Source organism: Neofelis nebulosa, chromosome 16 (assembly GCF_028018385.1).
Source record: "Neofelis nebulosa isolate mNeoNeb1 chromosome 16, mNeoNeb1.pri, whole genome shotgun sequence".
Taxonomy (NCBI): Eukaryota; Metazoa; Chordata; class Mammalia; order Carnivora; family Felidae; genus Neofelis; species Neofelis nebulosa.
This window is the reverse complement of record NC_080797.1, coordinates 36234416-36258673: the sequence shown is the minus strand read 5'-3', so window position 1 is coordinate 36258673 and position 24258 is coordinate 36234416. Positions and strand designations below refer to the sequence as shown.

The 24258-nt window shown below is 39.3% G+C and overlaps 1 protein-coding gene and 1 long non-coding RNA gene across 2 annotated transcripts; one reads left to right on the top strand and one right to left on the bottom strand.

Moving 5' to 3' along the window:
• Positions 1-297: 297 nt before the first annotated feature.
• Positions 298-20716, bottom strand: SMARCE1 (SWI/SNF related, matrix associated, actin dependent regulator of chromatin, subfamily e, member 1). The gene is made up of 11 exons (XM_058702549.1): positions 20266-20716; positions 18221-18272; positions 18004-18047; positions 14963-15067; positions 9926-10006; positions 8634-8765; positions 8202-8373; positions 5040-5212; positions 4178-4279; positions 3099-3309; positions 298-1132 (listed from the first exon to the last, which is right to left on the bottom strand). Exons 2-11 carry the CDS (start codon positions 18225-18227, stop codon positions 924-926), a joined length of 1236 nt encoding a protein of 411 aa, XP_058558532.1. The 5' UTR covers positions 18228-18272; positions 20266-20716; the 3' UTR covers positions 298-923.
• LOC131496833 (uncharacterized) lies at positions 20313-22972 on the top strand. The gene is made up of 2 exons (XR_009254653.1): positions 20313-20423; positions 21996-22972. It is a non-coding gene; the product is annotated as an uncharacterized LOC131496833 (long non-coding RNA).
• The last annotated feature ends 1286 nt before the right edge of the window (positions 22973-24258 follow it).

The following is a 24258-nucleotide window of genomic DNA, read 5'->3' as shown; positions in this document are numbered from 1 at the left end:
AAAAGGTAGACTCTGATCTATGGGATCCTGAGCCTTGAGGTTTTGAACGTTTTGATTATTGTAGAACAATTCCAAGTGGATGAACTTAATTCCCAGCTGTTTTCCTTCTGGAAATGGGCTAATCATTTTGAAGTTGTCTAGTTCACCGCAAGACTATTCAATACCTTAAGCTTTGTGATCTATTCTGTCTTTGGAAAACTTGGTAAAAAAGTAATTTTTTTTTTCCTGTACAATAAGGATGAATTTATCAGAACACACCCAGTATTAATCATAACAAAAAGCAGTACACGTAATGTGTATGTGCCATGTTGACTTTAATGACTACTTCAGAAGCTGGTAACTACTCTACCTATGGAAACTATTTCTGGATCAATACGACCCAAGCTCAGTTGCAGTCAACTCCTTAACACAACTCTTGGTATGTGACATTGATTAAAAATAAAAAAGGGTAAGTGAACAAATACATACTCATACATGGTAACGTTTTCAAGAAGCTACTCTTTGTGGAAGGCTACAGGAAAGGGGACTTTCAGGAGACTGTTGACAGGGACCGGGAGGTTTAAAGCTATGGCTTTGGTAAGCACCCCAGTGAGCTATAGGAAGGCATTCGTAAGAGTCGGATTGTGCAGCATCAAAGGAGAACTCTCTAAAAGAGGTGGGTGTTTTCTCAATTAATTTAAATTCTGAGGCTTTCAGTAGTCGAGGGCTAGAAATAAGACCCAAAGAAAAGAACCATCTTCACAACGGCTTAAGAAAGGTGACTGTGCCATTCGGCTCATGATGCTAAATGGTCCAAAAGCATTTGGTGGTGTGATATGGACAAGAAAAATATTAATACACAAACCACATAACACCATTAAAACTCAAAAAACATCTTTTTTTCATTTAAAAAAGTATTTAGAACACATAAAACAAGGCAACATTTATTCTTTCTTCTCGTCTTCCGGTGTGGGGTCTGCTGGTGGTTCCTCCACAGTTGCACTGTTGCTCTCTGAGCCAGTGTTACTATCACTGGTCCCTTCCTCAGCCATACTGTCCACCCCCTCTTGCCCGCTCTCCTTGTCCTCAGGAGTAGATGTGCCTTCTTCACCATTCTGTTGGCTCTCCGTCGCTTCTTCAAGGTGTGTCTCCTCTGTAACCACACATCTGTCACTGTTAGTTCCAAGACACAAATTCATTCTTCTAATTATGCTGACAGTCTAGAGCTGTACCGTCCAACATGGTAGCCGCTCACCATGAGTAATATTAAGAGCCAGCATGACTGAGGAACTGTTAGCATCCCTGAAACAATTTGGGTTTGCAAATCTACTTTTTAGCTGTAAATTTACAAAAGCTAAATACAGATCAAGTATTTCTGATGAAAATTTAGCTTCTAAATTTAGATGTGCTACAGGTATAAAATACACATCAGATTTTGAAAACTTAGTATGAAAAAGGAATGTAAAAAAGTCATACTTAAAAAAATATTGATTACATGTTAAAATCTTGTTCAAGACATACTGGGTTAAACAAATAAATATATTATTAATATTAGTTCATTTGTTCTGCTTTACTTGTAAAAAGTGCCATTAGAAAATTTACAATTACACAGCGACTTACATTTTATTTCCATTGGACAATGCTGTTCTGGAGTGCTTTGGATTTAATTAGTAAGAAAGCAGGTGTGGATGTGATAAAAGGGCGATATTTTAGGTACTTTGTTAAATGTCATGCTGGGTTGTTTTCTGTACGAAATTAAGAGCACGAAGTTTTTGCTCTAATATTCTCAATTTCGTCTTTTTCTTTAGCTAGAAGGATAAAATCTAAGTAAAGACTATACAGGCATGCTCTACTCATAGACAGAACAGAGGCAAAGGACAGAGTGTTCTGTCTACTTGCAAAATAAGCAAAGAATCATACTCCATACCCTAATTCTCAAGCTCCTGCTTTAACCACAAAAATGTGCTCATGCTCCAAATTTGTTAAGATAAAAAATATGTTCAAAGCAGAAAAAGAGTCAGATAATGAAACTTAAAAATCTGACTATCTGAAATGCTAATCTGCTGAATTAGATCTTGTAGAAACATCTGGTAAAGAGATCTATATTCCATGAAATGTTTTCCTGATGTCAAATCAGAAACTGTCAGCTGAATACCAAGTATGAAGACTGTCCCTCCCCCTTCTGCAATGATGGTCCAGGGAGCCTTTAGCTGTATTTCCCATGATACTTTGAGCTCAGTCCTGTTTGCACAGGGCACGGGACAGGGTCAAAGTAGTACCTAAGGTGAGGTGATCTCAAAATTTCAAGTAATTGATTTAATCAATATTTTATGTGAGTTTGACATGTTATTTTGTGCTTTGAGAAATGCTTTTAAACAGGAAAAGCAGTAGGCTTGGTAGTAAGAACTTTTCTCAGATGGGGTCAACAAGTCTTTTCCGTAAAGGCTAGACAGTCAAGTATTTCAGGTTTTATGGGCCAGGCAGTCTCTGCAACCACTCAACTACACTGTGGTGGCCCCAAAGCATCCAGACAACATGTAAACACACAGGTAAGGCTATATTCCAAAAAAGTTTATTTATGACAATAGGCGGTGGGAAAGGATTTGGCCTGCAGGTGTCCCTTGCAGGTGTCCCTGATCCTTAAAAGCAACAACCACAAATCACATTTTAGCAATAAAGGCTAAAATACTGACTGCCAACACTACATCAAATCCAATACTAAATGATTTTATATACATTTTCTTATTTATCCTTGGGCACTCCTTCTCAGAGGCTGGCACCAGAGTACTTACACAAAGAACCTGTGATTAAATAATTTGTCCAGTCATATGCTAGCAGGTGGTGAAAGAGTTCAGACCCAGATCTGTCTGACTCCAGGGCCAGGATCCTAACCTTTGTATCATTATACTTTATATTCCCAAGCTAGAAAATGATGCCTCGATCTGGGCAAATACCGGAGACCTCAAATAGCCAGACTAAACACCAATGCCCCACTGCTGTTTTGTGTTGACACCAACATTTTAGCTGAATCTAGGACAGAGATTAAGATTTGCAGAGAAATGTGTAGATCACAAAGAGAATAATCCTGACATTCACTTTGCTGTCAACTGGCAGCTCACCTGTCTCCATTGGGACACTCTCGTCATCCTTCTTGTCCTCGGTCTTACTGGCAGCTTGCTCTTCCTCAGGAACCATGCTGCTCTGACTGCGTTCAGCTTGCTCCGCTGCCTCTTTTTCTCTTTCCTCCTGCCTTTTGCGAGCCTGTTCCTCTGCCTGTGCAATTTCAGCGGCAATTTTTTCCATATCCACTTCCACTTTCAAACCACACAACTAACAGAAAGAGAGAAAACTCTCTTAGTAATGTTTCTTTTTTTTTTTTTTTTCAACGTTTTTTATTTATTTTTGGGACAGAGAGAGACAGAGCATGAACGGGGGAGGGGCAGAGAGAGAGGGAGACACAGAATCGGAAACAGGCTCCAGGCTCCGAGCCATCAGCCCAGAGCCTGACGCGGGGCTCGAACTCACGGACCGCGAGATCGTGACCTGGCTGAAGTCGGACGCTTAACCGACTGCGCCACCCAGGCGCCCCAGTAATGTTCTTTTCTTACAATCTCTGAACCAGAGAAATTTTATTTCAAAAGGGGGCTTTCTTGGCTAGGAACTATGTACATGTATACAGGAAGGGAAAAAACATGGTTCTAGGTCTGCTCTGAAACTCTGTGTCTACAGGAAAAGAAAGCAGCCACGTAACCCTAAGGACTGCAGAACGGTTGGGGAGGTGATGCTGAAAGTACTGGGTTATATACAAGGCTTCCATTTTTTATCTCAAGCTACCTAACATTAGATGTACTTGTTTTAATACAAAGTACACACTGTAAACTACATTTCATGAAAACATTTAATGAATAAATCTCAATAAAATGAAAACAAACTCATGATTGCAGGAGTTTAAATTAAAACACCAGAGGGTCCAGAGTCTACGGACTTAGCATGTGGGTGTTTTTATATTTTAAACCCACTGCAATTTTGCCAGAAAATGGGAATAATTTCATAAAACAAAGATCTTACTGGTTATAGCACAGTTAATTCTATTTGAAAGTGAGTAACATTCAATAAAAACACTATTTTAGAAAAAAGAATGAGAAAAACAATAACAGACACAGTGATAAAAAGTACAGTGAACACATTAAATTGATACCCTTTTAAGTTCATTGTTAAATGAATCTGTGCTTTCCAGGAATTTCCTCTTCTTTTCCTGGTGTCTCTCCTCTATTTGAAGAAGTTCAGCTTCTAGTTTTCGCTGAAAGACACAGGATCCAGCTTTCTTATTACTGAATTACTTTCTCAAAAGCAAATGTCAAACACAGGAAATACATCTCATTTTGTAGCGGTCTATACTTTTTTAAAAAAATGTTTATTTATCTTTGAGTGAGAGAAAAAAACGGAACCAGCAGGGGAGGGGCAGAGAGAGGTGGAGACACAGAAGCTGAAGCAGGCTCCAGGCTCTGAGCCGTCAGCACAGAGCCCAACGTGGGGCTCGAACTCACGAACCATGAGATCACATGACCTGAGCTAAAGTCGGACATTTAACTGACTGAGCCACCCAGGCACCCCTGTAGTAGTCTATACTTTTTAACAGTGTGACAAAGATTTTGAATTTTTTATTTAAATCATTTATTACACAATGTGTCTAGCTAAGATCTTAAAAGCAAAAAATGCAGTATAGAGGAATGATTACAATTAACAAGTAGCTGTTAAAGAATATTGTTTCAGGCTTAACTTCTTCAGAAAAAAATATTTAGTTAAGCAGTAAAGGATGATAGGATGTCTTAAAATCCTGAATGGACATACTTTCCATCACAAGGGTCTTTGTTACAGTTTTAACAACTTATTAAATCCCTGGGAAACCTCCGTTTCCTCTAGCTCTTCTCCGAATCAGGAACAGGTTACAACGAACACAGAAATACTTAACAGGCATACCGCTGCATGGTATAGAATCACGCCACTGGGGGTCTGTGACACAGGCCCAACTTATTATAACAAACAGTTTGTGACTTTACCTGATGAACCATTAAGGACTGGACCTGTCGTTTGAGGACCTGCATTCTAGCTGTTGTGACAACTGACCGAACGTCTGGCACCACACTCTCACTAAGGATTTCACTGATGAGGCGGTGGTTTCTCTGGAAACGGGCGGTGGCTGTATGCTTCATTGAAAAGCCATCATCATAATCTGGAATAAACAAGATGTTCTGGAAATGAGGTCACCAGTAACCATAAACAGGAGAGTAACAATGTTAATGCTTTATTACCAAGGAGCCATGGCCCTCACTGGTCTAACAATGGGGCCTAACAAGGGCATTGTGGGAGCACCGGGGCAGTCATGTGATAAAAGTCATACAGAGGACCTAACATGTTCACTGGCCAAGGTATTGGTTTTTCTCACAAAATCTTTAAGTGATGATATGTGTCTAGAAGGATTTGGTTGAAACACAAATGAGATAGCCATGTGTCTTCTGGCCTGGAAATCCATCAACGGGAAGGCTGCATGTTACAGCAAAAGTGAAATGCTGCTGAATGGTTCACTTTCTTGGTAGTAATTTAAGGCATTTACACCTAATGACAACATCTGAACCGGGCAGTGTCTTTGTCTCTGTTTAATTTTAATAGTAAAATAATGAAAATGCCCACCGCAGAGAAAACATTATCTCTAGCAATACTGTTTCCCAGACCAGCATATACATTTCATTCGATTAAAAAACCATTAAAGCCCTAAAGTAATTTTATAGGAAATGAATGTTTAATACCAAATTTTACTTTTATTAATCCACATACAAATATAGTTGTTGCCAGTCTGTAAAGCTATTACTTTGTTTTCATTCACTCAAGTTCATACATATATAGTATGGATCAGGCTCATATGCTTATCTTTAATAGCTATGAAACAGTATTTCCTTCTTCTCAACCCTTGCTCTATCACCTCCATGATTTTGGACATACCTGATAATAATCTGTACTATTTTTATTTAACATATTTATTTAAATTAACTCACTTAAAAAAAAAAAGCTCCCTCTAAAGCAATACACATTAAAATAGAAGTTCCTCTCCAACCCACCTAAACTATCTTAGTGGCCCACCAAAGGTGGAGGGACCATGGTTTAGGAAACTTTGCTAGAGGCCCGAATTGTGTGGCTCTATCACAGTTTAGCACCTCCGTTATCATTTGGTAATCAAGTAGTTCCTAAAATGCCCATCATCATAATACCAGTGCTACAAACTGCTGTGCAAATTACTTTTTGTCTCCTTTCGAGTAATTTCTTTAGGACATATACTTCTAAAATTAAAACTACTGAAAGAAAGAATACTATTTAAGAAGATTGTGACCTTTTCTATTTGTTAAGGAAGTTTTCCATATTCACACTTGAGATTATACATGGTATATTCGTGCTACCTCTAGATTATATATATGTATTTGCTTTTTGATGTTTTCTTTCATTACTTGGAGCTAGTGTTGACCACTTGGAGGGGAAATCAAGTCTTAGCAATCTAGACTTGTCTTTCCTGCCACTTCTAGTTGTCTAATTTGGGTTTTTTGGGGGAAGGAGTAGGCTTATATTTTCTGGTTATTTTCTAATTTCCAGCTATTTACTTGATCTCATGAATATTCTCTAAATGCCATTTAAAAAACCTTTCACTGCTTTGTGTGGAAACTGTGTATGCCTTCTCTGTAACAGAAGCTGGCAGCTGCTGTGCTCACAGGGACCACCCTTCTCTTGGCCTGATGCTCATCCTCACCTCCCAAACCTTCCTCTTTCTACTCAGTTCAGGGGCATAAGTCCAAGGTCTAAAGTTATTCTTATCCTGGCATCTTTATTTTCACCTTACTTTCTTACCAGCAGCTTTAAGTTCCTATCTTAAACTTACAAAACATAATGGGCCAAAGTCTGAGGAACAGAGAAGAGATCTTTTGAAGACTGTTTCTGAATGAATCTCTGCAATCCTGCTGGATGTTCATGCAGCCACCTTTCACCTAACAAAAACTGTTAACTGTTTCTACTTGTGGCTTCCGTGTACTCTTATATTGAACCCTCACCATCTTTTCAATTATTTGTAGACTGGATCTTCTTCTATTTTTTAGTTCAGTATGTTTTTCTTGCATTAATCATCCAATCTGAGTAATTTTTGGTCTGTGTTTGCTAGTGTGTCCTAAGCACTGCTGACTCTGTTAAACAGAGTTTAACACTAGGCATTGTTCCTAGTCTGTATTCTACTCTATTATTTACAGTATTCTATTCTACTCTGTATTTATGTGAATATCTATCAATATCCCAGTCCATTCTTTTAAAAAACCATTGTTTTTCCTCTCCTTCTGGGTATATGTTTATTCATTGTGTTTAGGTGACATTATTGCTTCCTCCCTCAATGTTATTTTTAAAGTTCTTACAAGCTTCCTCTTTGTTACCACTATGGGATCTTAAATTATTTTCTTGATGTTTTTGTTACTTGTAGCTAGAGCTTCTGGCCTTTTCCACATCACAGCCACACAGGGAGAAAATGTTATTTGTACAGCAGGCTTGATTCGTGGAGGAGAATGCTCATAGCTGCAGGAGGCCAACTCTGAGGCTCCTTGCAGTGTCATACCCTGCCTGGCTGTGGAGAACCCGGGATTAATCTGTACGCCTGCAACCTAGTCACAGATTGCCCATCAGGAAGCTCTGCTATTTGTATGTGTATACATTTGTACATGTGCATAAAATTTGTATGTGTTCCCTCATGTGTCACCATGAGTTATGTTGGATTTCTGAATTAAATGGCAAACAAATTTATAATACTTCTACCCACTCAGTAACCTTCTCCCTTAAGAGCCTTTAATTCAGCAAGCTTAAGGAACCAATAAGAAAACAGGACATAAGAAGGCATTCAGCTCTTTAAAAGCAGGTAAGGCAAAATTCTGACTCAAAAACCTTTCCTGCATTCTGAGTATAAACATTCTGATAAACAATAAATAGTTTTTGCTATTTTCTGCACTAACAAAATATCTTTTTCTTGTGGGAAATTCATACACAGATCTTAAAATAATTAATGAAAATACTGAAATGGCACTTAAATATGCTTTGTTTTTCATTTAGGATAGGAAATAAAAACAAACTTAAAAGATTCCTTGTAATTTTACTTCTCAGCGAATGCATAAACAAAACCCCACTTTTTTTTTTTTTTTTACCATCTGGATCTTCAGCAGGCTGAATGCTCATGTAAGGTTCTCCTTTCTCCATGCGAGACTGTCTCTGTCGACTTTCTTCCTCTAAAGCAGCTTCTGCACGACTTTTTGCATTTATATAAGCAAGGTATGCGGGGGAATTATGATAGGCCTTCATAGATTCATTGTACTCTATCTGAAATTCAAATGTTTTTCAGTTTTATAATTCACATATTACAGGTTATATGAATACCTTTATCTCATTCGAATATCAAAAGATAAAATGATTTCCTTTTTACAGACAAGGAGTCTGAAGCGTAGAAAAATTAAGGGACTTGACCCAGGCAGACAGACAGTGCAGACTTAGCTGATTAGATCTTTTGTTTCTTTTCTATACAACAAGCAAATGTTTATGCATTTTATATTGTCTCCATCCCGCTGTGGTCCCCATTCTACCTTTTCTGCTTCGTATTCGTTTAAATATTCTTGTTTTTCTTCATCAGTGAGATCTCGCCACATGCCACCAATAATCTTGCCAATCTCCCACAACTTTAGGTCGGGGTTGGAAGCTTTTACTTGGTCCCAGACCTTAAAAAGGAAACATGAAATTTCAGTATTGATGCCTAAAAATATAGACCTTTAACAATACTTTTTGATACAGAAACTTTTTTTTTTTTTAATGTTTATTTATTTTTGAGACGGAGAGAAACAGAGCATTAACGGGGGAGGGTCAGAGAGAGGGAGACACAGAATCTGAAACAGGCTCCAGGCTCTGAGCTGTCAGCACAGAGCCCGACGCGGGGCTCGAACTCACGGACTGCGAAATCATGACCTGAGCCGAAGTCGGCCGCTTAACCGACTGAGCCACCCAGGCGCCCCAATACAGAAACTTTTAAACATGAACAAAAGCAGACGGAATTGTATTAAACTCCTGTGTTCTGATCAGCCCGCTGCAACAATTATCAATAGCTGGCCAATCTCATTTCATCTATACTCTGCTGGATTAATACACAGCAGATCTCAGACATCTCCGATCACTGTTAACAGTTCAGATGAACTAACCCAGTAACAGTCTCTGTCTCTTTAAAGGTTCACAGAACTTAGAAGGAAAGTGGTTAATCTGCTAACACAACAGACCTTATCTTCAAATACATGTACAGTAATTATGACCCAAAATTTCTAAATAGTGGCGAATATGCTAAATGCTCTTGTCATTAATAAAGACACTGGCTGTGTTTGTCATTTTAAGAGAATATAGGTTTGTCACCAAATGGAACTAAACAGAACAAAATAAAAACATGTGGGAAAATTTAAGAAATGTAAAGAAAATAAAAATTACCATAAGCTTACACTGTTTGGAGACAACTACTGCCTTCTGGGCTTTTTTTCCTTCAAACTAACATATAGCTGCCACTGTTTTAATAAAAAATATGACACAAATAAACAGATGTAGTCCTGTATTCCTTTTTTCACTTCACACTTTTCTCACGTCACTGAATTTCTCCAAAAGACTATATATTGTCTACATAACATTACCTTCTGGATATAAAACGTTTTTATTTAATCATGTTATTCTTGTTGGATTTTAGTTCTGGAATTCTGAAATCAGAACTAAGTTCTTTAAAAACTGCAATTCCTTATCCTTCCCTCTGTGCACAGAAAAACTGGCTAAGCCATTATGAAATGTGATGGAAAGCAAACAAGCAAAGACAGTAGTCCTCACTCCCCTCTGGCTCCTGGGCACCTACCTTTCTGCTGTACCTCATGTAGGGCATCAGCGGCTTATCTGGTGGCTTTGGGGGTTTTGGAATCGTAATACCAGAGGAGGCCTACAAAAGAGTTAAATATATTCATTATTCAATCGCAAGTAGTTCACCAGCAAAATGAAAAGAGAGTCCCTTAACAAATTCTAATGCGCCTTTCTTCTACTCGTCCATGGATACAAGATTCTTATATTTTCTCCACTGAAAATAGCTATCACTGCAAATTCAGAAATGTTCACATCAAAAGAAAATAAAGAAAATGACTTTAGGCACAAAATTTTAAAATATTTTACTTAGCAGTTTATTGCTACTGCTTTGACAACCTGGCTGTAAGAACAAACAAAGTATTACATAATAATCCATACATCAAAAATATAGAGTTACATATCACATGTCCCATGTTAGGACATTACCTAGCACCCTTTTGTTGTGCTTAATTTACCATTACACATACAGTCAACACTTGATTATCTGCCCGAGTCTGGGCTCTTTCAGCACTTACCACACTCACAGTCTGAGGGGGGCTTTGTATCTACTCGGACAGCTTCAGGAATACACTGCACCCCCACATGAATGACACCCCTACAAAAACTACCTCCTAGGTTCAAAAACAGAAAAAAACAACAACCCTTATTTCCTTTATCAGGACTAGACATTTTATTTTTCTTAAGGTTCTGTCTGTATCTAGTGGTTTGTATTGAGGGGATCCAAAAGCGTAAACTAAAGTCATGTCTTTTCTTGTCCTGAGTCGTAATAACAGTGCCAGAGTAAGTAAGTTATCAGGAACAGAGAAATGGCAGACACAGAGCCCAATTAAGTTATTTCTGAGGCCTTACCTTATATTGATTTAAAAATTTTGGGGTTGGTGGGAACAAAGAAAAATGAAAACAAGAGGGAAGACAAAATATTTTTTAAAAAGGTAAAGAAAAAGGTGAGCTAGAGAAGAAAAAGGTGAGTTAGAGAAAAAAAAAACAAAGCAAAGAAAATGAGAGATTGGTTCATTCTATGGGCTAATATCTAGGCAAGAGATACCAAAGAGCTTCTAGTGAGCACCCCAGATAACTCCGATCCAAGAGTGTTTCTTTCTGAACTTAGTTTCATTTTAACATATATGACTACATTTGATGTAGGACCCAGAATAAATTAATCATGGCCAAATCATATATTTCCCCCCAGTTTCTAGGAGACAACTGATATTGATTCTCCTTGCCAGGCTTGGGGGAGGGGGAAGAGGTGCTGGCTTCACTCTAATTATCAAAAGACAGAGACTGGCAACTCCTTATAAAGAGACTTAGTGACATTTTGTTCCCTTGCCCTTCAGTTGTTATGATAAAACCCTGGACAAACGCCTCTTTTGAGTTGGGACATCAATTACAACCTTATTTTTTGTCCAAGGCTCAGAGATTAGTGTATCTGTGCGCCAATTCCACTGTTTTCAAACAACGCTTCCTCCTCCAAGGAGGGTCTTCCTCCATCCTTATATATTTTTCAGTAACTCTGCTTCTTCACACATGAAATTGTTAGAAAGCATATCACCTTTGAAGCAGGATTTCCACTCTTCTTTCCACTCCTCCTATACATTTATACAATAATTCATGCTGGTGCCCATGCAGACAGACCCTGTTTTGTTTTGTTTTAGCCAGCAGCGGGCAATGGAGGTGAGCCACAAGGGATAGAAACTGTAAACAGCAGTGATCTGAACAGCCAGTAAGAGAAGATCTGTCTCCAGGTCTGCAGCAGTTTCAACGAGGGGTGAGGGAACTCCTACAAGGCTAAACTTAAATCATGGGTTCAGAGCAAGACACACAAAGGTCTGATTTTTCATTCATAAAGTTATTAGAAAGCATCTCCAACATAAATCTTCAGAATTCCATGAAGTGGGTTACAAACAAAGTTGGAATTATGCCAATAACTGAAGTTGGTAGACTGCCACTCACAGATTTTTTTTTTAAGAGAAAGAATTCTAAAAGGTCTGTTTAAATATATCAAATTAAAACACTTTAAAAACAAGTTCTAGTAATATTTGCTCTGATTACTTTTCAGAGAACCACATTTGATAATATTAATGGATTTGCTTATTTCTCCTCCTTTCTTCCAAAGGAAGGTACCTAAATCGTCTACATACTGAGGCTGTATTTTCATTACAATGATAGTCAATTTATAAATACAAACAAAAGAAAACCCAAAACAAGAATCACAAAGTTAAATTCTAGCAGGTTTTCAGGACACTGAAGATTTATATCACTAAACATCCCTAATTTATTTGCCATCTCAGCAGGCTTCTACAATGCCTTAAACATTACTCTTAAAGAAAAAACACACACACACAAAACCAGTTTGCACTTAAGACACTTTAACCTTGTTTTGAGAAGAGTCCATTAGAAACAACCCCTGCTTTCCTGTAGTCCTCTAGCTTGAGGAGTGAAAAGCTGCTGGCCCCTTTACCAAATGGCCCAGTGGTTATGCTTTTGGAGGGTTTTTTCACGTGTTTCTATCAAGAAAGCTACTCTAACCGCAACTGTCCACCTTTACATTTTCTAACTGGCAATGAGTTGGGGAAAGTAACTGTGTGACTATGCTTGTCACAACTGTGCTCACATGAGAGTAATTCCTGGGAATCACCATAATTTTATGAAATTTATTTTGGCCACTCAAGAGATTTTATTGTTGTTTCTTCCAATTCCCAGCTTTCTCTGGCAGGGTCTCATTTAAGGGTTTCCTTCTAGGATGGAATTTCCATTGCAGTACAGAAATAAGCTATGTTTAACATCTTGTCTCTACCTGGTTTCACACCTGTACTTAAGAGCATGCTAATCACCTTCGGGAAGAAGGACTGACTAGGAATGGATTCCATCTCACAGCTGTCACTGGTGCTCCAAGAGGTTTCAACACACTGCATATAGTCTCAAAACCATTCAAGTGCATGAGAGTCACCAGGGAAACCAGATGTTCTGTAGAGCCTAAAGGAAGCTACTTGATGGGGTTTCACAGAATCATTCCTTCAAATCACTGACTTAAGACTATTTGCAAATAATAATACCAACTAAGAGCCAAAAAGGGGAGAAAAAAAAAAGGTAACACATAATTGGGGTCATTTGAAAATAAAACACTTTTATCATGGTCAAAATCAGATCTATTAAGTCATAACAAAGCTTAAGTTAGATATACAAAAAAGGTGTATGAAACTTCAGGCATAACTAATTTTCTTAGACAGCAATTCAGTGACCTAAAGGAGAGAAGACTAAAAGTTGAAGGGGCTGGGGTTAACACAGGCTGAAACCCTTCAGTTTCTAGGCCCTTCAGGTTAAGTCTAGCAAGCAGTTTGATTACACTTCAACCTGGTGTTGAGAGGACAATGATACCAAGAAAACCACCACAAAGAAGCAAAATACTAAATTTTCTATGCCCAACAACCCTCCTGCACTAATTGACCCGGAAACTAGTGCCCAATGCAAATGCTGGGTTCTAACATCTCCAAGAGGGAATGAGAAACAGATCATTGACTCACAGGCCCTGAAACAGCGAGTGACCTTTCCTTTTCCTACTGAATGATCTCTCTTTATTAACAGAGAATTCCCGCAGATACATCCAAGTTAGGAACAAAATGCTTATACAAACTGAAATACAAATGATTCTAATATTACACTTATCACCATTTCTATGCCATTAACATAGATAATCAAGAGCTGACTGTATAGAGCTATTAAAATGTAATCATTCTCTTGTTCACTCTCCATGAATAATTTTCTGCATTAACATGAATGATCCAAAATTGATTCTGCTCCTTGTTTAAATTAAATGTTCTTTATCATTGGATAACCTTGCCACCCATTATACCTGTGAAACACATTTAGGCCAGGGAAAAACACGTACCGATGCACATAAAAACTGTATGCATTGTGAAATGCATACATACACACACTTGTCAAAATTCTTTCCAGATACCATGAAATATGCATGGCACATAAAACTTGATATGCTTATGAAGTACAAATTATGCAGAAACAATGAAAAATTTAGACAAACAAAACTATCAAGTTAAGCAATATGCTTACCAAGATAGACATACAGTTTGATAGTTACAAGCTTTCTGCTCTAGCTTGACTACAGGGTGAGAGGGCTCTTTTGAAGTCACATTAATTCAATTATTTATGAATACAGCAAACAAAAACCAAGTATTAAAAATTTTACAGCCATTATGGATTGTAAAAATTCTCACCAATGCCACATTCCAATGTATGTAGGTATTTGGCTTTTGGATTTATTTTTATTTACTTTTGGTAAATCATTTTCACATTTATCTTTCTTTGGTACTTAAGCTTCTTTGACTGTAGTTTAAGATGATTCTAAAATGAAAATGTGAAGTACATTACCCAATTTGGGTGTCTTAAGTTGATCATTTAAATGAAACATCGTCAGTTACAGAAATCATACCCTTGTCCTATGGATTATAAATGCACTTCAAAATGGTCTGGCACATTCAACTTGCATTCTGCAATTCTTTGAAGTGATATGAAAATGTTTTTCTCTTTTTAACTGGAGAGAAATGAATCTCAGAAAGTCAGCTCTTAAATCCAAAAGACAAACAATTATGTGTAGCAGTTCAAACTGGTGGGCCACCGAAAAAAGCTCAGGTCCGTAAGCCCGGCTTTTATTAAGAAACTGAGTCCTTGAGCTTGACGCCAATGACCTTAAATGAAAGATACTCTTTATCTCAAAAAGGGTATTTTAGCTGTAATAAATTCTAGGTTTGTCTACATATAGTATAAGCAGTGCCCAGGGCTTTATCTCTACCAACCACCAAACAGAATGGATTCTTCTTTTCTTCTATATACATATCCAGATCTCACTACTTTTTTTTCCAGTGTACAATCGTACAACGAATGTTTAAAATACTGAAAAAGCCAGGTTAAAAAAATTGTTTTAGATGGCTGTGCTGATGACTCAAAAGGACCTAACTCTGGAGGCATTTCTGGTCAAATCCAGTTGTTTGCCGGATGCTGTAATAGTTGATTCTCCTACCGTGACCCGGCTGTTGGTGCCCGGGTTCCCTCCCAGCCTGTAGTTGTTGTAGGCGAGATGACTGTATGGATTGTATCCCACAAACCCTGGTGTGCTGGGCATTTGCTGATGGAAACAAATGAGACAAAAACACGAATGAGAAATGAGCTCAAACGAGGAAAACACAGAAATGAAAAATGATCTGCATATGGCATGCAAAAGCAACCTGAATTTAAACAAGCAATGATGTGTTGTAATTGTTCTTTTTCTTTCATTGAGAAACCAGTCTGCAAGTGTTTTTTTCTTTCTTTCTTTCTTTCTTTCTTCCTTCCCTTTTTTCCTCTTTGCGGGGGGGCCAGTGGTGTTTGTTGTGAGTGAGAATGTGTGTGATTTTTCTGAAATAAGCAACACACTGAGGTGTGTCAAACACTCAGGATTACTTTATGGTCAATAACATAACAACTTAGCAATACATGTCTGAGATAGGAAGGCTTGAAGTGTGATAAACTAGAAGTCTGAAAACACTTTACATGCAAAACAAAATGTGATTTATTTGACAGTTATGTAGATGCTGCCAATGTATTTATCTATTAAAAACAAATAAAAACAAGAAATGGATTGTTTTCAAAGACAGTTTTAAATCATTCTATATAATGTGAGAAATGAAAAGATACTCAAATCAGGAAGCCAGAGTTGTCAATAGAAAAGAACATATGTGGGATTCAATGGATGTCACATACATGATTTCAAAACAAAGACTTGTAAGAAATGCATGGATTTAATTCTGGGGTGCTATCTCATCTTTTCAACCCAGTCTTTCTTTTTTAGACTTTCTCTTCCATCTCTTCTTTGATCCATCACCCAGAGGTCAATCATGAACACTTTCTGCATTTAGTTTTAATGCAAACTACTTTTCTAGTCGACAGACTTGAACTCTCCTTTTTCATCTAGTTTCTTGATAGCTCTGACCCTTTCAAAACACAGCTGCTCACTGCAGCAATGGAATTTTTCTTTTTGAATTGTATGTTGATGTAATCACAAATGGGCTCTTAGTAGTGCCCTCATGGTTAAAACAATGACATCCGATGTTCATGAGAATCAAGGTAGAATGCATAAAAAGGATGTAGCAAAGAGAAACCAAAAGTAGGGTATTTAACCTAATGAAACTCAATCAAAACAACTAATTTAATTTTAACATGCAATTAACAGTATTAGTCTTCAAGTGTAGAATGTAAAATACACTTAACACACCCCAACTAAGCTGAAGCTGTTATAAACACAATTTTCTAAAACATGCCGCTACACATATCCTAAGTGTCCAAAAGAAAGATATTCAAGCAGATATTACATTTGCAACTCTTTAGGAGAACAACTGAGCAATTCTAGTCTGTATAGGTATAAAAGACGCAAATTAAGCATATTTAAGTAGGCAAAACACAGATGAAGTATCAAAGGCACAAAAGAAGTGTATGTTACTTGGAGTGGTACATTTGGGTGGTGGTGGTATTGGTGGTGGTATTGGTGGTGGTGGTGGTGGTGGTGATGGTAAATAGGTAATGGAAAAAAAAGAAAAGGAAGGAGGATAATTCATTTAATATCCATTCTGTTGGATGTCCTAATCCCTAGTCTTCTGTATTTTATGTGTCAATGTGAAATTACAATGGTACAGAAATAGGACTAAAGAAAGGCCAAAAAAAAAAAAAAAATCCCTTTCTACATTTGAGAAGTCATAAGGGGACACTTGGTTTTCGAGCTATTTTTGTTATCTCAAAAAATCAAGTTTTTGTCTTCAAGAGATTATACAGTGTCAGAGGCAATATTTACGTCAAAATGACATCTTCAAAGGTTGCATAAAGAATGAGAATCACAATGTAAGAAAATTAAGGGAATTAAAAAAAATCAAAACTAAAACATTACAATTATACCATTTCCAAAATTGAAGTACATGGTTAGCTCTTTGAGGTCAGGAATCTCAACTGTTCAACTCCACCTGTATAACCACTAGCAGAGTGCCAAGGAGATGGTCATAAGAAATGTTCTTTGATTTAAGAAAGAAAACAAACCAAACACAGGACTTTAAGAGTACTGGAAGTAACTTCTGAAATTGTATGTTACATAAATGGAAATGAGAACATGAGATACGGTATCTCTTTTAAGAAGTATCTTAAGAAAAACAAATTGTTGATAAACATAACTAAAGCATACATCTGAGGGTTAGTAAGAAGAGTCATGGAGTGGAGAAAAAAATTACACAAGGACCTAATTAGTAGACTAGCCTGAAATTTTGGGGCTAAGGGGTAAGGAAGGAGGGCTGACAGCTGTTAAAGAATTGCTTTTGTAGGCTATGGTCAATGTTAACAGTGTTTTGTTTTGTTTTTTAAGACAAAAACAAACAAAAAAAAAACCCAACAAGGAATCCATTTCAGCAAGGCCTGAACAGTTCCTGTTATATCTGTTTTGTGGATTGGATGATTATTTTACATGCTGTCCAAGCTGGGCCAGAACTTGTTGGGTGAAATACCTAGTTCACAAGTATTTAGAAACTTTGAAACATTCAATAGGCAGGATCTGACCCATGGATAATGAAATCCTTACTTAAACAGCTTGAAAAATAAACATTTACAATGAGTGTTATTATAGAACTGGAAGCTTCACTATTTGATTTAATATGAAAATTATATATAAACAAGGAGAGAAAAATGTAACCACTTGAAGGTTAGGTTTAAAAATAATAACATGGCAGAATGAGCATTCACTCAATATTAACTTTTAAGAGTCTTGACAGATTAACTAGAAAGAGGTGTTAAACTTATCATTTATTTCCCATTAAAAAAAAGAACTGAGCATAGGAGGTTGGAATTTCAGCAGTATGTTTCTTTAAATGTTGGGGTTGGTTCAAGGTAAGATGCAAAGAGTTATTTTATTTAGTAGGAAGTGCTGTTTTTTGGCTGAATTTTTCATCCTGTTGCTGTGATGACTGAGTGACTGTCACTGGAAGACATCTGGGTTTTTGTATCAAGGCCAGACTTGGCTATTACATTAACAAGAAAATTAAAACTTACTGTTGCAGGAGCTGGGGTGGGAGGTGGGGCATAAGATGGTCTTTCTGTTTGAAAGAAAATAAATAACTTCTTGTAAACAACTGAGATATAATACTATGCAACAAAACTACCAATGGTCCTGTTTTGAAGAAAAAAAATGAGAGTATTTTGGAATTCCCATTTGCTAGGGCATTAGTCTCTTATTAATAGATTGATAAATATAAAAAATGAAACTTACTTGACATTTTGGAAGGTTAAGTTCTCAGTTCCTTAAGAATGAATCTGAGACACTAAAATAAAAAAAGAAAAAAAAAAGAAAAAAAAAAAGAGAATCAAAACTCAGCAAGCATAAGAGATGTTTCCCTAAAGAATAGGGTAGTTTAAATTGGTACTTCTTAGTAAAATTACACTATCTTCTAATAATCCAATTTTCTGCATATTTAACTAGTTCTTATAGGTCATTTGGCTCATCAGAATTAAACAACTAAAACAAATTACTGGGGATATTAGCATTAATATTAGACAGAGACTTCCAAGTTTCTTCTTATGATATTGGGCCACCTCTTGCATGGAAAACATATTGCTAATGCCATGTGAACATTTAATTAAACTGATAAAAATACAATGACAATAAAATGTGATGTATTATCAGGGCCCACCCCAACAAGGCCTACCAGATACTGACAGATCACTGATGAACAGCAGCTTTACCTTCCTCTTAGAATAACAACTTCTATTAAAACAAGGCAGCATTTTATTCCTGGAGGCAACGCAAAAGGTAACTGGCATGATCATGAGCTTTACGCTCTCTAATGGTGGCAAATAACTTTATCTCTCCCGGGAATAACTTTGAGAGTCTACCTGAGAAACACTTATTAACCCTTCACAGCCCATTTCAAAATATTATCTCCACAGTGGAACTTTCATGATAAATTACCCGGGAAGAATGAATTGCTTCCTCATCTGTACTCCTATCCAATTTACAGATCTATAATATTGTTCATTACATTGTATCATACCTGTTAATATGGCTAGATTGTGGAATAGAGACCATCTAACTCATTATTGCAGTCCCAGCACCTAGCTCAATTCTTAATGCATTTTGTCCTAATATTACCAGCTCAGAACAAGACCATACACGCGTGAGCTTGTTCCTCACATCAAAATACATCACACACGATGTGTACAAAGAGACAAGCATTCATTTTTAAAAAAGAAGCAAATAACTTCTATGACTACTGGAATACTTTCATGGAACATTACGTGAAAACAAGCATGATGCTTTTGCTTCTATTCTACATTTTAAGGGAATTCCCTGGAGCATAAGGAATAAGAGGACTGTGTGGAAAGAAATTTTTCAATGGCCCAACCTGGGTCTCTCCCTCTTAAGGAAGGGGCAGAATCCATGGACTCCGGTGCAGATAGATTTCCTTCCGCTCACATTAGGGAGTGGGTGGGGTGTGGGTGGAGGGACTGTCAACATCCAGAAGGCCTTGCTGCGGGGATCCCTGACAATAATTGGCAAAGCTCCCTGGTACATCACACTTTATTGTTAATATTTTTAAATTATTGCTCTCGTCTGCTACTATAAATTCTAAGCGTGAGCTTGTACATTTGTCTGCCACTGGATCCATCCCCCGTGCCTGGCATAAAATACTAGCTATTTGTTGAACACTTTATACGGGGCAGGCTTATCACTTATTTCGGTTCATGGTCACAACCACCCTACGAGGTATGTATTGATAACCTACTTTACACCGGAATAATGGGAGTCTCGGCGAGTTTAAGTAACTTGTCTAAAGCCACACAGCCAGGAAGTGCCAGAGCCGGGTTTCAAACCCAGGCCAAACTGTTTCAGAGCTCTCGCTCTCCACTCTAAGCCACAAGTTCCTCGGTCGTTGCCGAAACAAGGGGAAACCACCTTCCTGGGGGGGAGGGACCAAGGGCTTGGCTTGCCCCAGGGCTTCCCCTGAGGTCGTTTCCTTTAGGTTGTTGTAGAGAAGGCACTTCACCAGCAACTCCACTAAAGAAGGGAATGCATGGGTGCCTTGACCAGTTTGGCGGGGCTAGTGGCAGGGGCAAATCTTGCCGCCGAGGAGGGGCCCGAGATAGACCTCCCTCCCGGCTCCGCTAGGCCTCAAGGAGGCCGCAACCGGCCCCCAGCTCCGGCCCCGCGGCCCAGCCTGAACCTCAGCAACCCCCGGGAACTCGAGGTCCAGCCAAGCAGGGACACCGCGACTCGCCACCCTCCCGACCCCATCGGGCCCAGTCGGAAACACTCACCCGCGGGCAGAAAAAGCGCCCGTAGCTCCGGCCTCGTTTTCCTTTGTCCCGCGCACGCCCCGCCCCTCGCGTCCGGAGCGTCCGCACTCGCACTTTCCACACTCTTCTTAATTGCTTTCCAGCCCTCACCCGACTCTTTTGCAAAAGGAAACCTCCAGGTGAGGACGCGGTGGTGTTTGGTCCAGTCAGGGATTTTTTTTCAGGCCACAAACGTTCCTCAAACCCCCCGAATGTGGGCACTCTTCAGGCCTGGCGCCGATTCGTCACGGCGAAGTGGGCGGAGGGGCCCGGCGGCGGCCGAGGCCCGGTCGGCGACCGCGCGGAGCCCGAACGGCGGCAGGTGGCGTGGCGGGAAGCGTCGGCCTCGGCTTCCACGAGCGGGGCCGAAAGACGGCGGGGCTCGCGCCGAGAAGAAAGGCCCAGAACCACTACGGCCGCGCGGGCCTGGCCCCCACCGCGCTCGCGGCGGTGGGGGGAGTAGTGGTTGTTTTTTCCGGGTTCTTCCTTGCTCTTTCTCTCGGAACAAGAGTATATACTTCAGCGAGCCGAGGGGTGGAGGCGAGGACGACTCGGTTCGCGGAGTTTCGGTCCCCACGGGCGCCTCGCAGGGCTTCCTGCTTTAACGGCTGGGCATTAACCCTTGACCAAAAGCAACACGGACCTTTTCAGTTTTTCCAAGCGCGAGTGGAGTCGAATTGCCAGGTTTCCGAGCCGGGGCCCAGAGATGTAAATCCCCTCGCCCGAGGTTGTGCGCCCTTGCGGCGCCGGGATGCCACCCGTCTCTGCCCAGTGCTGCCTTGCCTTATCCCCACTCTCAGCTTAAACACCTCTGTCCTTCCGGATCCTGCTCAGATTCTCATTGTGGTGCCCTCCTGGAACTTTCCCCCAATAGTCCTTCCTCTGAATTCCCACGGTAGTTGGGTAACTTTATGATACTGTGTACCCACTCTCTTTTATCAGACTGTGTTTGCTATCTCGAGCGTATTGTGGGCCTTGAGAGCAAAGGTTCAGTCATCTTGCGTTGATCATCTTTCTATTTCCAGTGCTTACTTAGGGCTTGGCTCATTGTTAGATGCTCAATAAATGTGCACTGAGGCAGCTTTCTGGTGTAGTCCAGGGCTCTTTCCACCAAACCATGAGTACGTTGGTTTACCGGGTAGTACCCCGTTCCTTGGGTATATAAACACCTGACCCATGCTGTGGGCCGCTGTGAAGGGAGAAGAATCTGTAATTACTTGAAAACACTGTTGACATTTGACTGATTGAATTTTTGGGTTGCTCTTAGCCACCATCCTGGGCATGCCAGCAGAGATGAGGACATTTCTAGAAGTCTGCAAAGCCAGGCATAAGTGACATTTTGTCTAATTCTTCCTCTCTCAATATTTTCATAGTCATAAATGGAGATAAGTGAAATTGAAGGGGACGACTAAAAGAGAGGTCATCAAAGGATGACAGGTAGTCTGAGTGGTGTTTGAGATAATGTACAGCTGACTTTGAAGGAAGGAGATTAGGGGGATGGGTTAGAGATGCCCTCCTCCCCCCCCCCCCCAGTAGAAAATCCAGCTGTAACTTTTGATTCCTCCCAAACTTACCTATTAATAGCCTACTTCTGATTGGAAGCCTTACTGATAACATGAATAGTTGATTAACACATATTTTATGCCTTGTATTATACACTATATTCTTTTAAAAATTTTTTAATGTTTATTTTATTTTTATTTTTGAGACAGACACAGAGCATGAGCGGGGGAGGGGCAGAGAGAGGAGACAGAATCCAAAACAGCCTCCGGGCTCTGAGCTGCCAGCACACTACCCGTCCTAGGGCTCGAACTCGTCAACCTGGAGATCATGACCTGAGCCGAAGTTGGACGCTAAACCGATTGAGCCACCAGGTGCCCCAATGCATACTATATTCTTAACAGTAATACCTAACTTTGTCTTTTTTTTTTTTTTTTTTTGGCATTTCTAGGCTATGCAGTTCCTCTGCAAGTTTTTTCAAATAGTTGCAAATCTCCAAAAATTTTACCAATATATTTATTGAAAAAAAGTCCACGTGTAAGTGGACGTGTGCAGTTCAAACCCATGTTGTTCAAGGGTCAATTGTACTTGAAACCACCTTTTTAATATAAAAGCATCTAAGACTTATAAAAGATTAATGTAAGATACATGAAAGCCTCAGCAAGAATCTCAGTACCTTCTTTCTCTGGTTTTGTCCAGTACCTCCAGCCTGGTTTCTTCCCTGCACTTGGGGTTATGGTGGGGGGATTGGGCAAGTGTGGTGCTGGGGCAGGTGTTCCTCTGTGTCATTTCCAGGCAGTCCTGCAGGTGCCGGATGTTACACTGTAGTGGGAAAGAGGTGGCACAAAAATGGCGGAAAAAGAAAAGGGGATCTGAGTGGAGTAGTGACATTGATGCACTTTCCCACCTCCTGGTCTTTGCTTAAATGTCATCTTCTCAGTGGGTCTTTTCAGACCTATTTAAAATTGCAACTCATTTCCCAATCTCTATCCATGGTCTGTGCTTTGCTTTGTTTTGTTTTTCTATAGCTCTTATCACCACCTGGCATACTATGTATTTATTTTGTTGCCTTTTTCTTCCCATCAGATTGAAAGCTCTTTCAGGGTGGGGACTTTTCATATCCGGAACAGTGTATGGTACATCCACGTGCTCAATGTTTGTGGAGTGAATAAATAGTTACCTCCTTTTCTCTGCTTGGCTCTTTTTCCATTCCCAAAGATTTGCAAAATTAAGAAAGGAAGAATACAGACAAAATATAATGGACAAAAAAATCTATTCCCTAGTCCTGAAGAAATTAAGACTGAAGAGTGAAATATTCACCAAGATTGACTCTACTTACACTGTGTTGTGTCTCCCCCCCCCCCCCCCCCCCACCACCAAGGCAAACTCAGGTATAATCTTGTATGTACTAGGGTGTTTATTGGAACAACAGGTCAGGCTTTTGGAATCGTGACTATTCCTGGAAAATATGAGATGCATCATTAATATGACTATTGAAACTATTGTAACTATAAAGGGTGTTGGGAACCCTTACAGAAACCTAGTGGTAAACCCCAGAGATAGTCTTAGGCCCAAGTAGTTTAATTTTCTTTCTGGCAGCAAGATCCAGGAACTTGGTCTGCTTTCCTCTCTGACACGTACCCATACTTTCTCAAACAGGGAAGCCAAAACTAGTAAGTGATTAAGCTGGATTTAAGCCCAGGTCTCTTTGATTTCTTTGCACAGTGCTGTAGGAAGAAGCTGGGGAAGGAGACAGAATGAGGGGTAGGAAGAGAGCCGTGGCTGGGAAGAAAGAAGGAAAAGGAGAAAATGGGAGAACAAGGGAAAATCTACAGTCCTTAGATACTTAGGTAGTCCAAGAATAGGCCCTAATGAGGTCTATCAACCCTTTAAAATTATGTGCAATTTTTTGTACTTTTTTTTCCCCCCAGGTAGAGTGTTAGTAGTTCAACGGATTCTCAAAGAGATCTGTGACTCCAGAAAGATTTTGAACCAATCGTTGAACCATGCAGTTTGTAGTATTTTCTAATGAAGCTATTTTAAATGGTTTTCTTTTTTTTTTTTTTTTAAGTTTTCTTTTTCTTTTAAGAGAGACAGAGACTGTGAGTGGGAGGGGGGCGCAGAGAGAGGGAGAGAGTGAGAATCCCAAAAGGGCTCTGTGCAAAGCCTGAGCCGAAACCAAGAGTCGGACACTTAGTAGACTGAGCCACCCAGGCACCCCTGGAATTTTTTTTTCTTAAAATAGGGAAAGAGAAGACAGAGTTCTCCCAGGCCAAATAGCTTATAAAAGTCTGGTGATAGGCAAAATGGTGAAATAGGTTAATTTTCTCAGCTGTGTCTGTGAAAGCAGAAGTTATGGGTATTCAGTTTCTATCACTAGAAATAGTTGTGAAATCTTGAAGCCCGGTAGATTCCAGGACAGAGTAATTTCACAGCGTGTTGTAGAATTTGACAAAGTATGGTTTGTTTTTACAA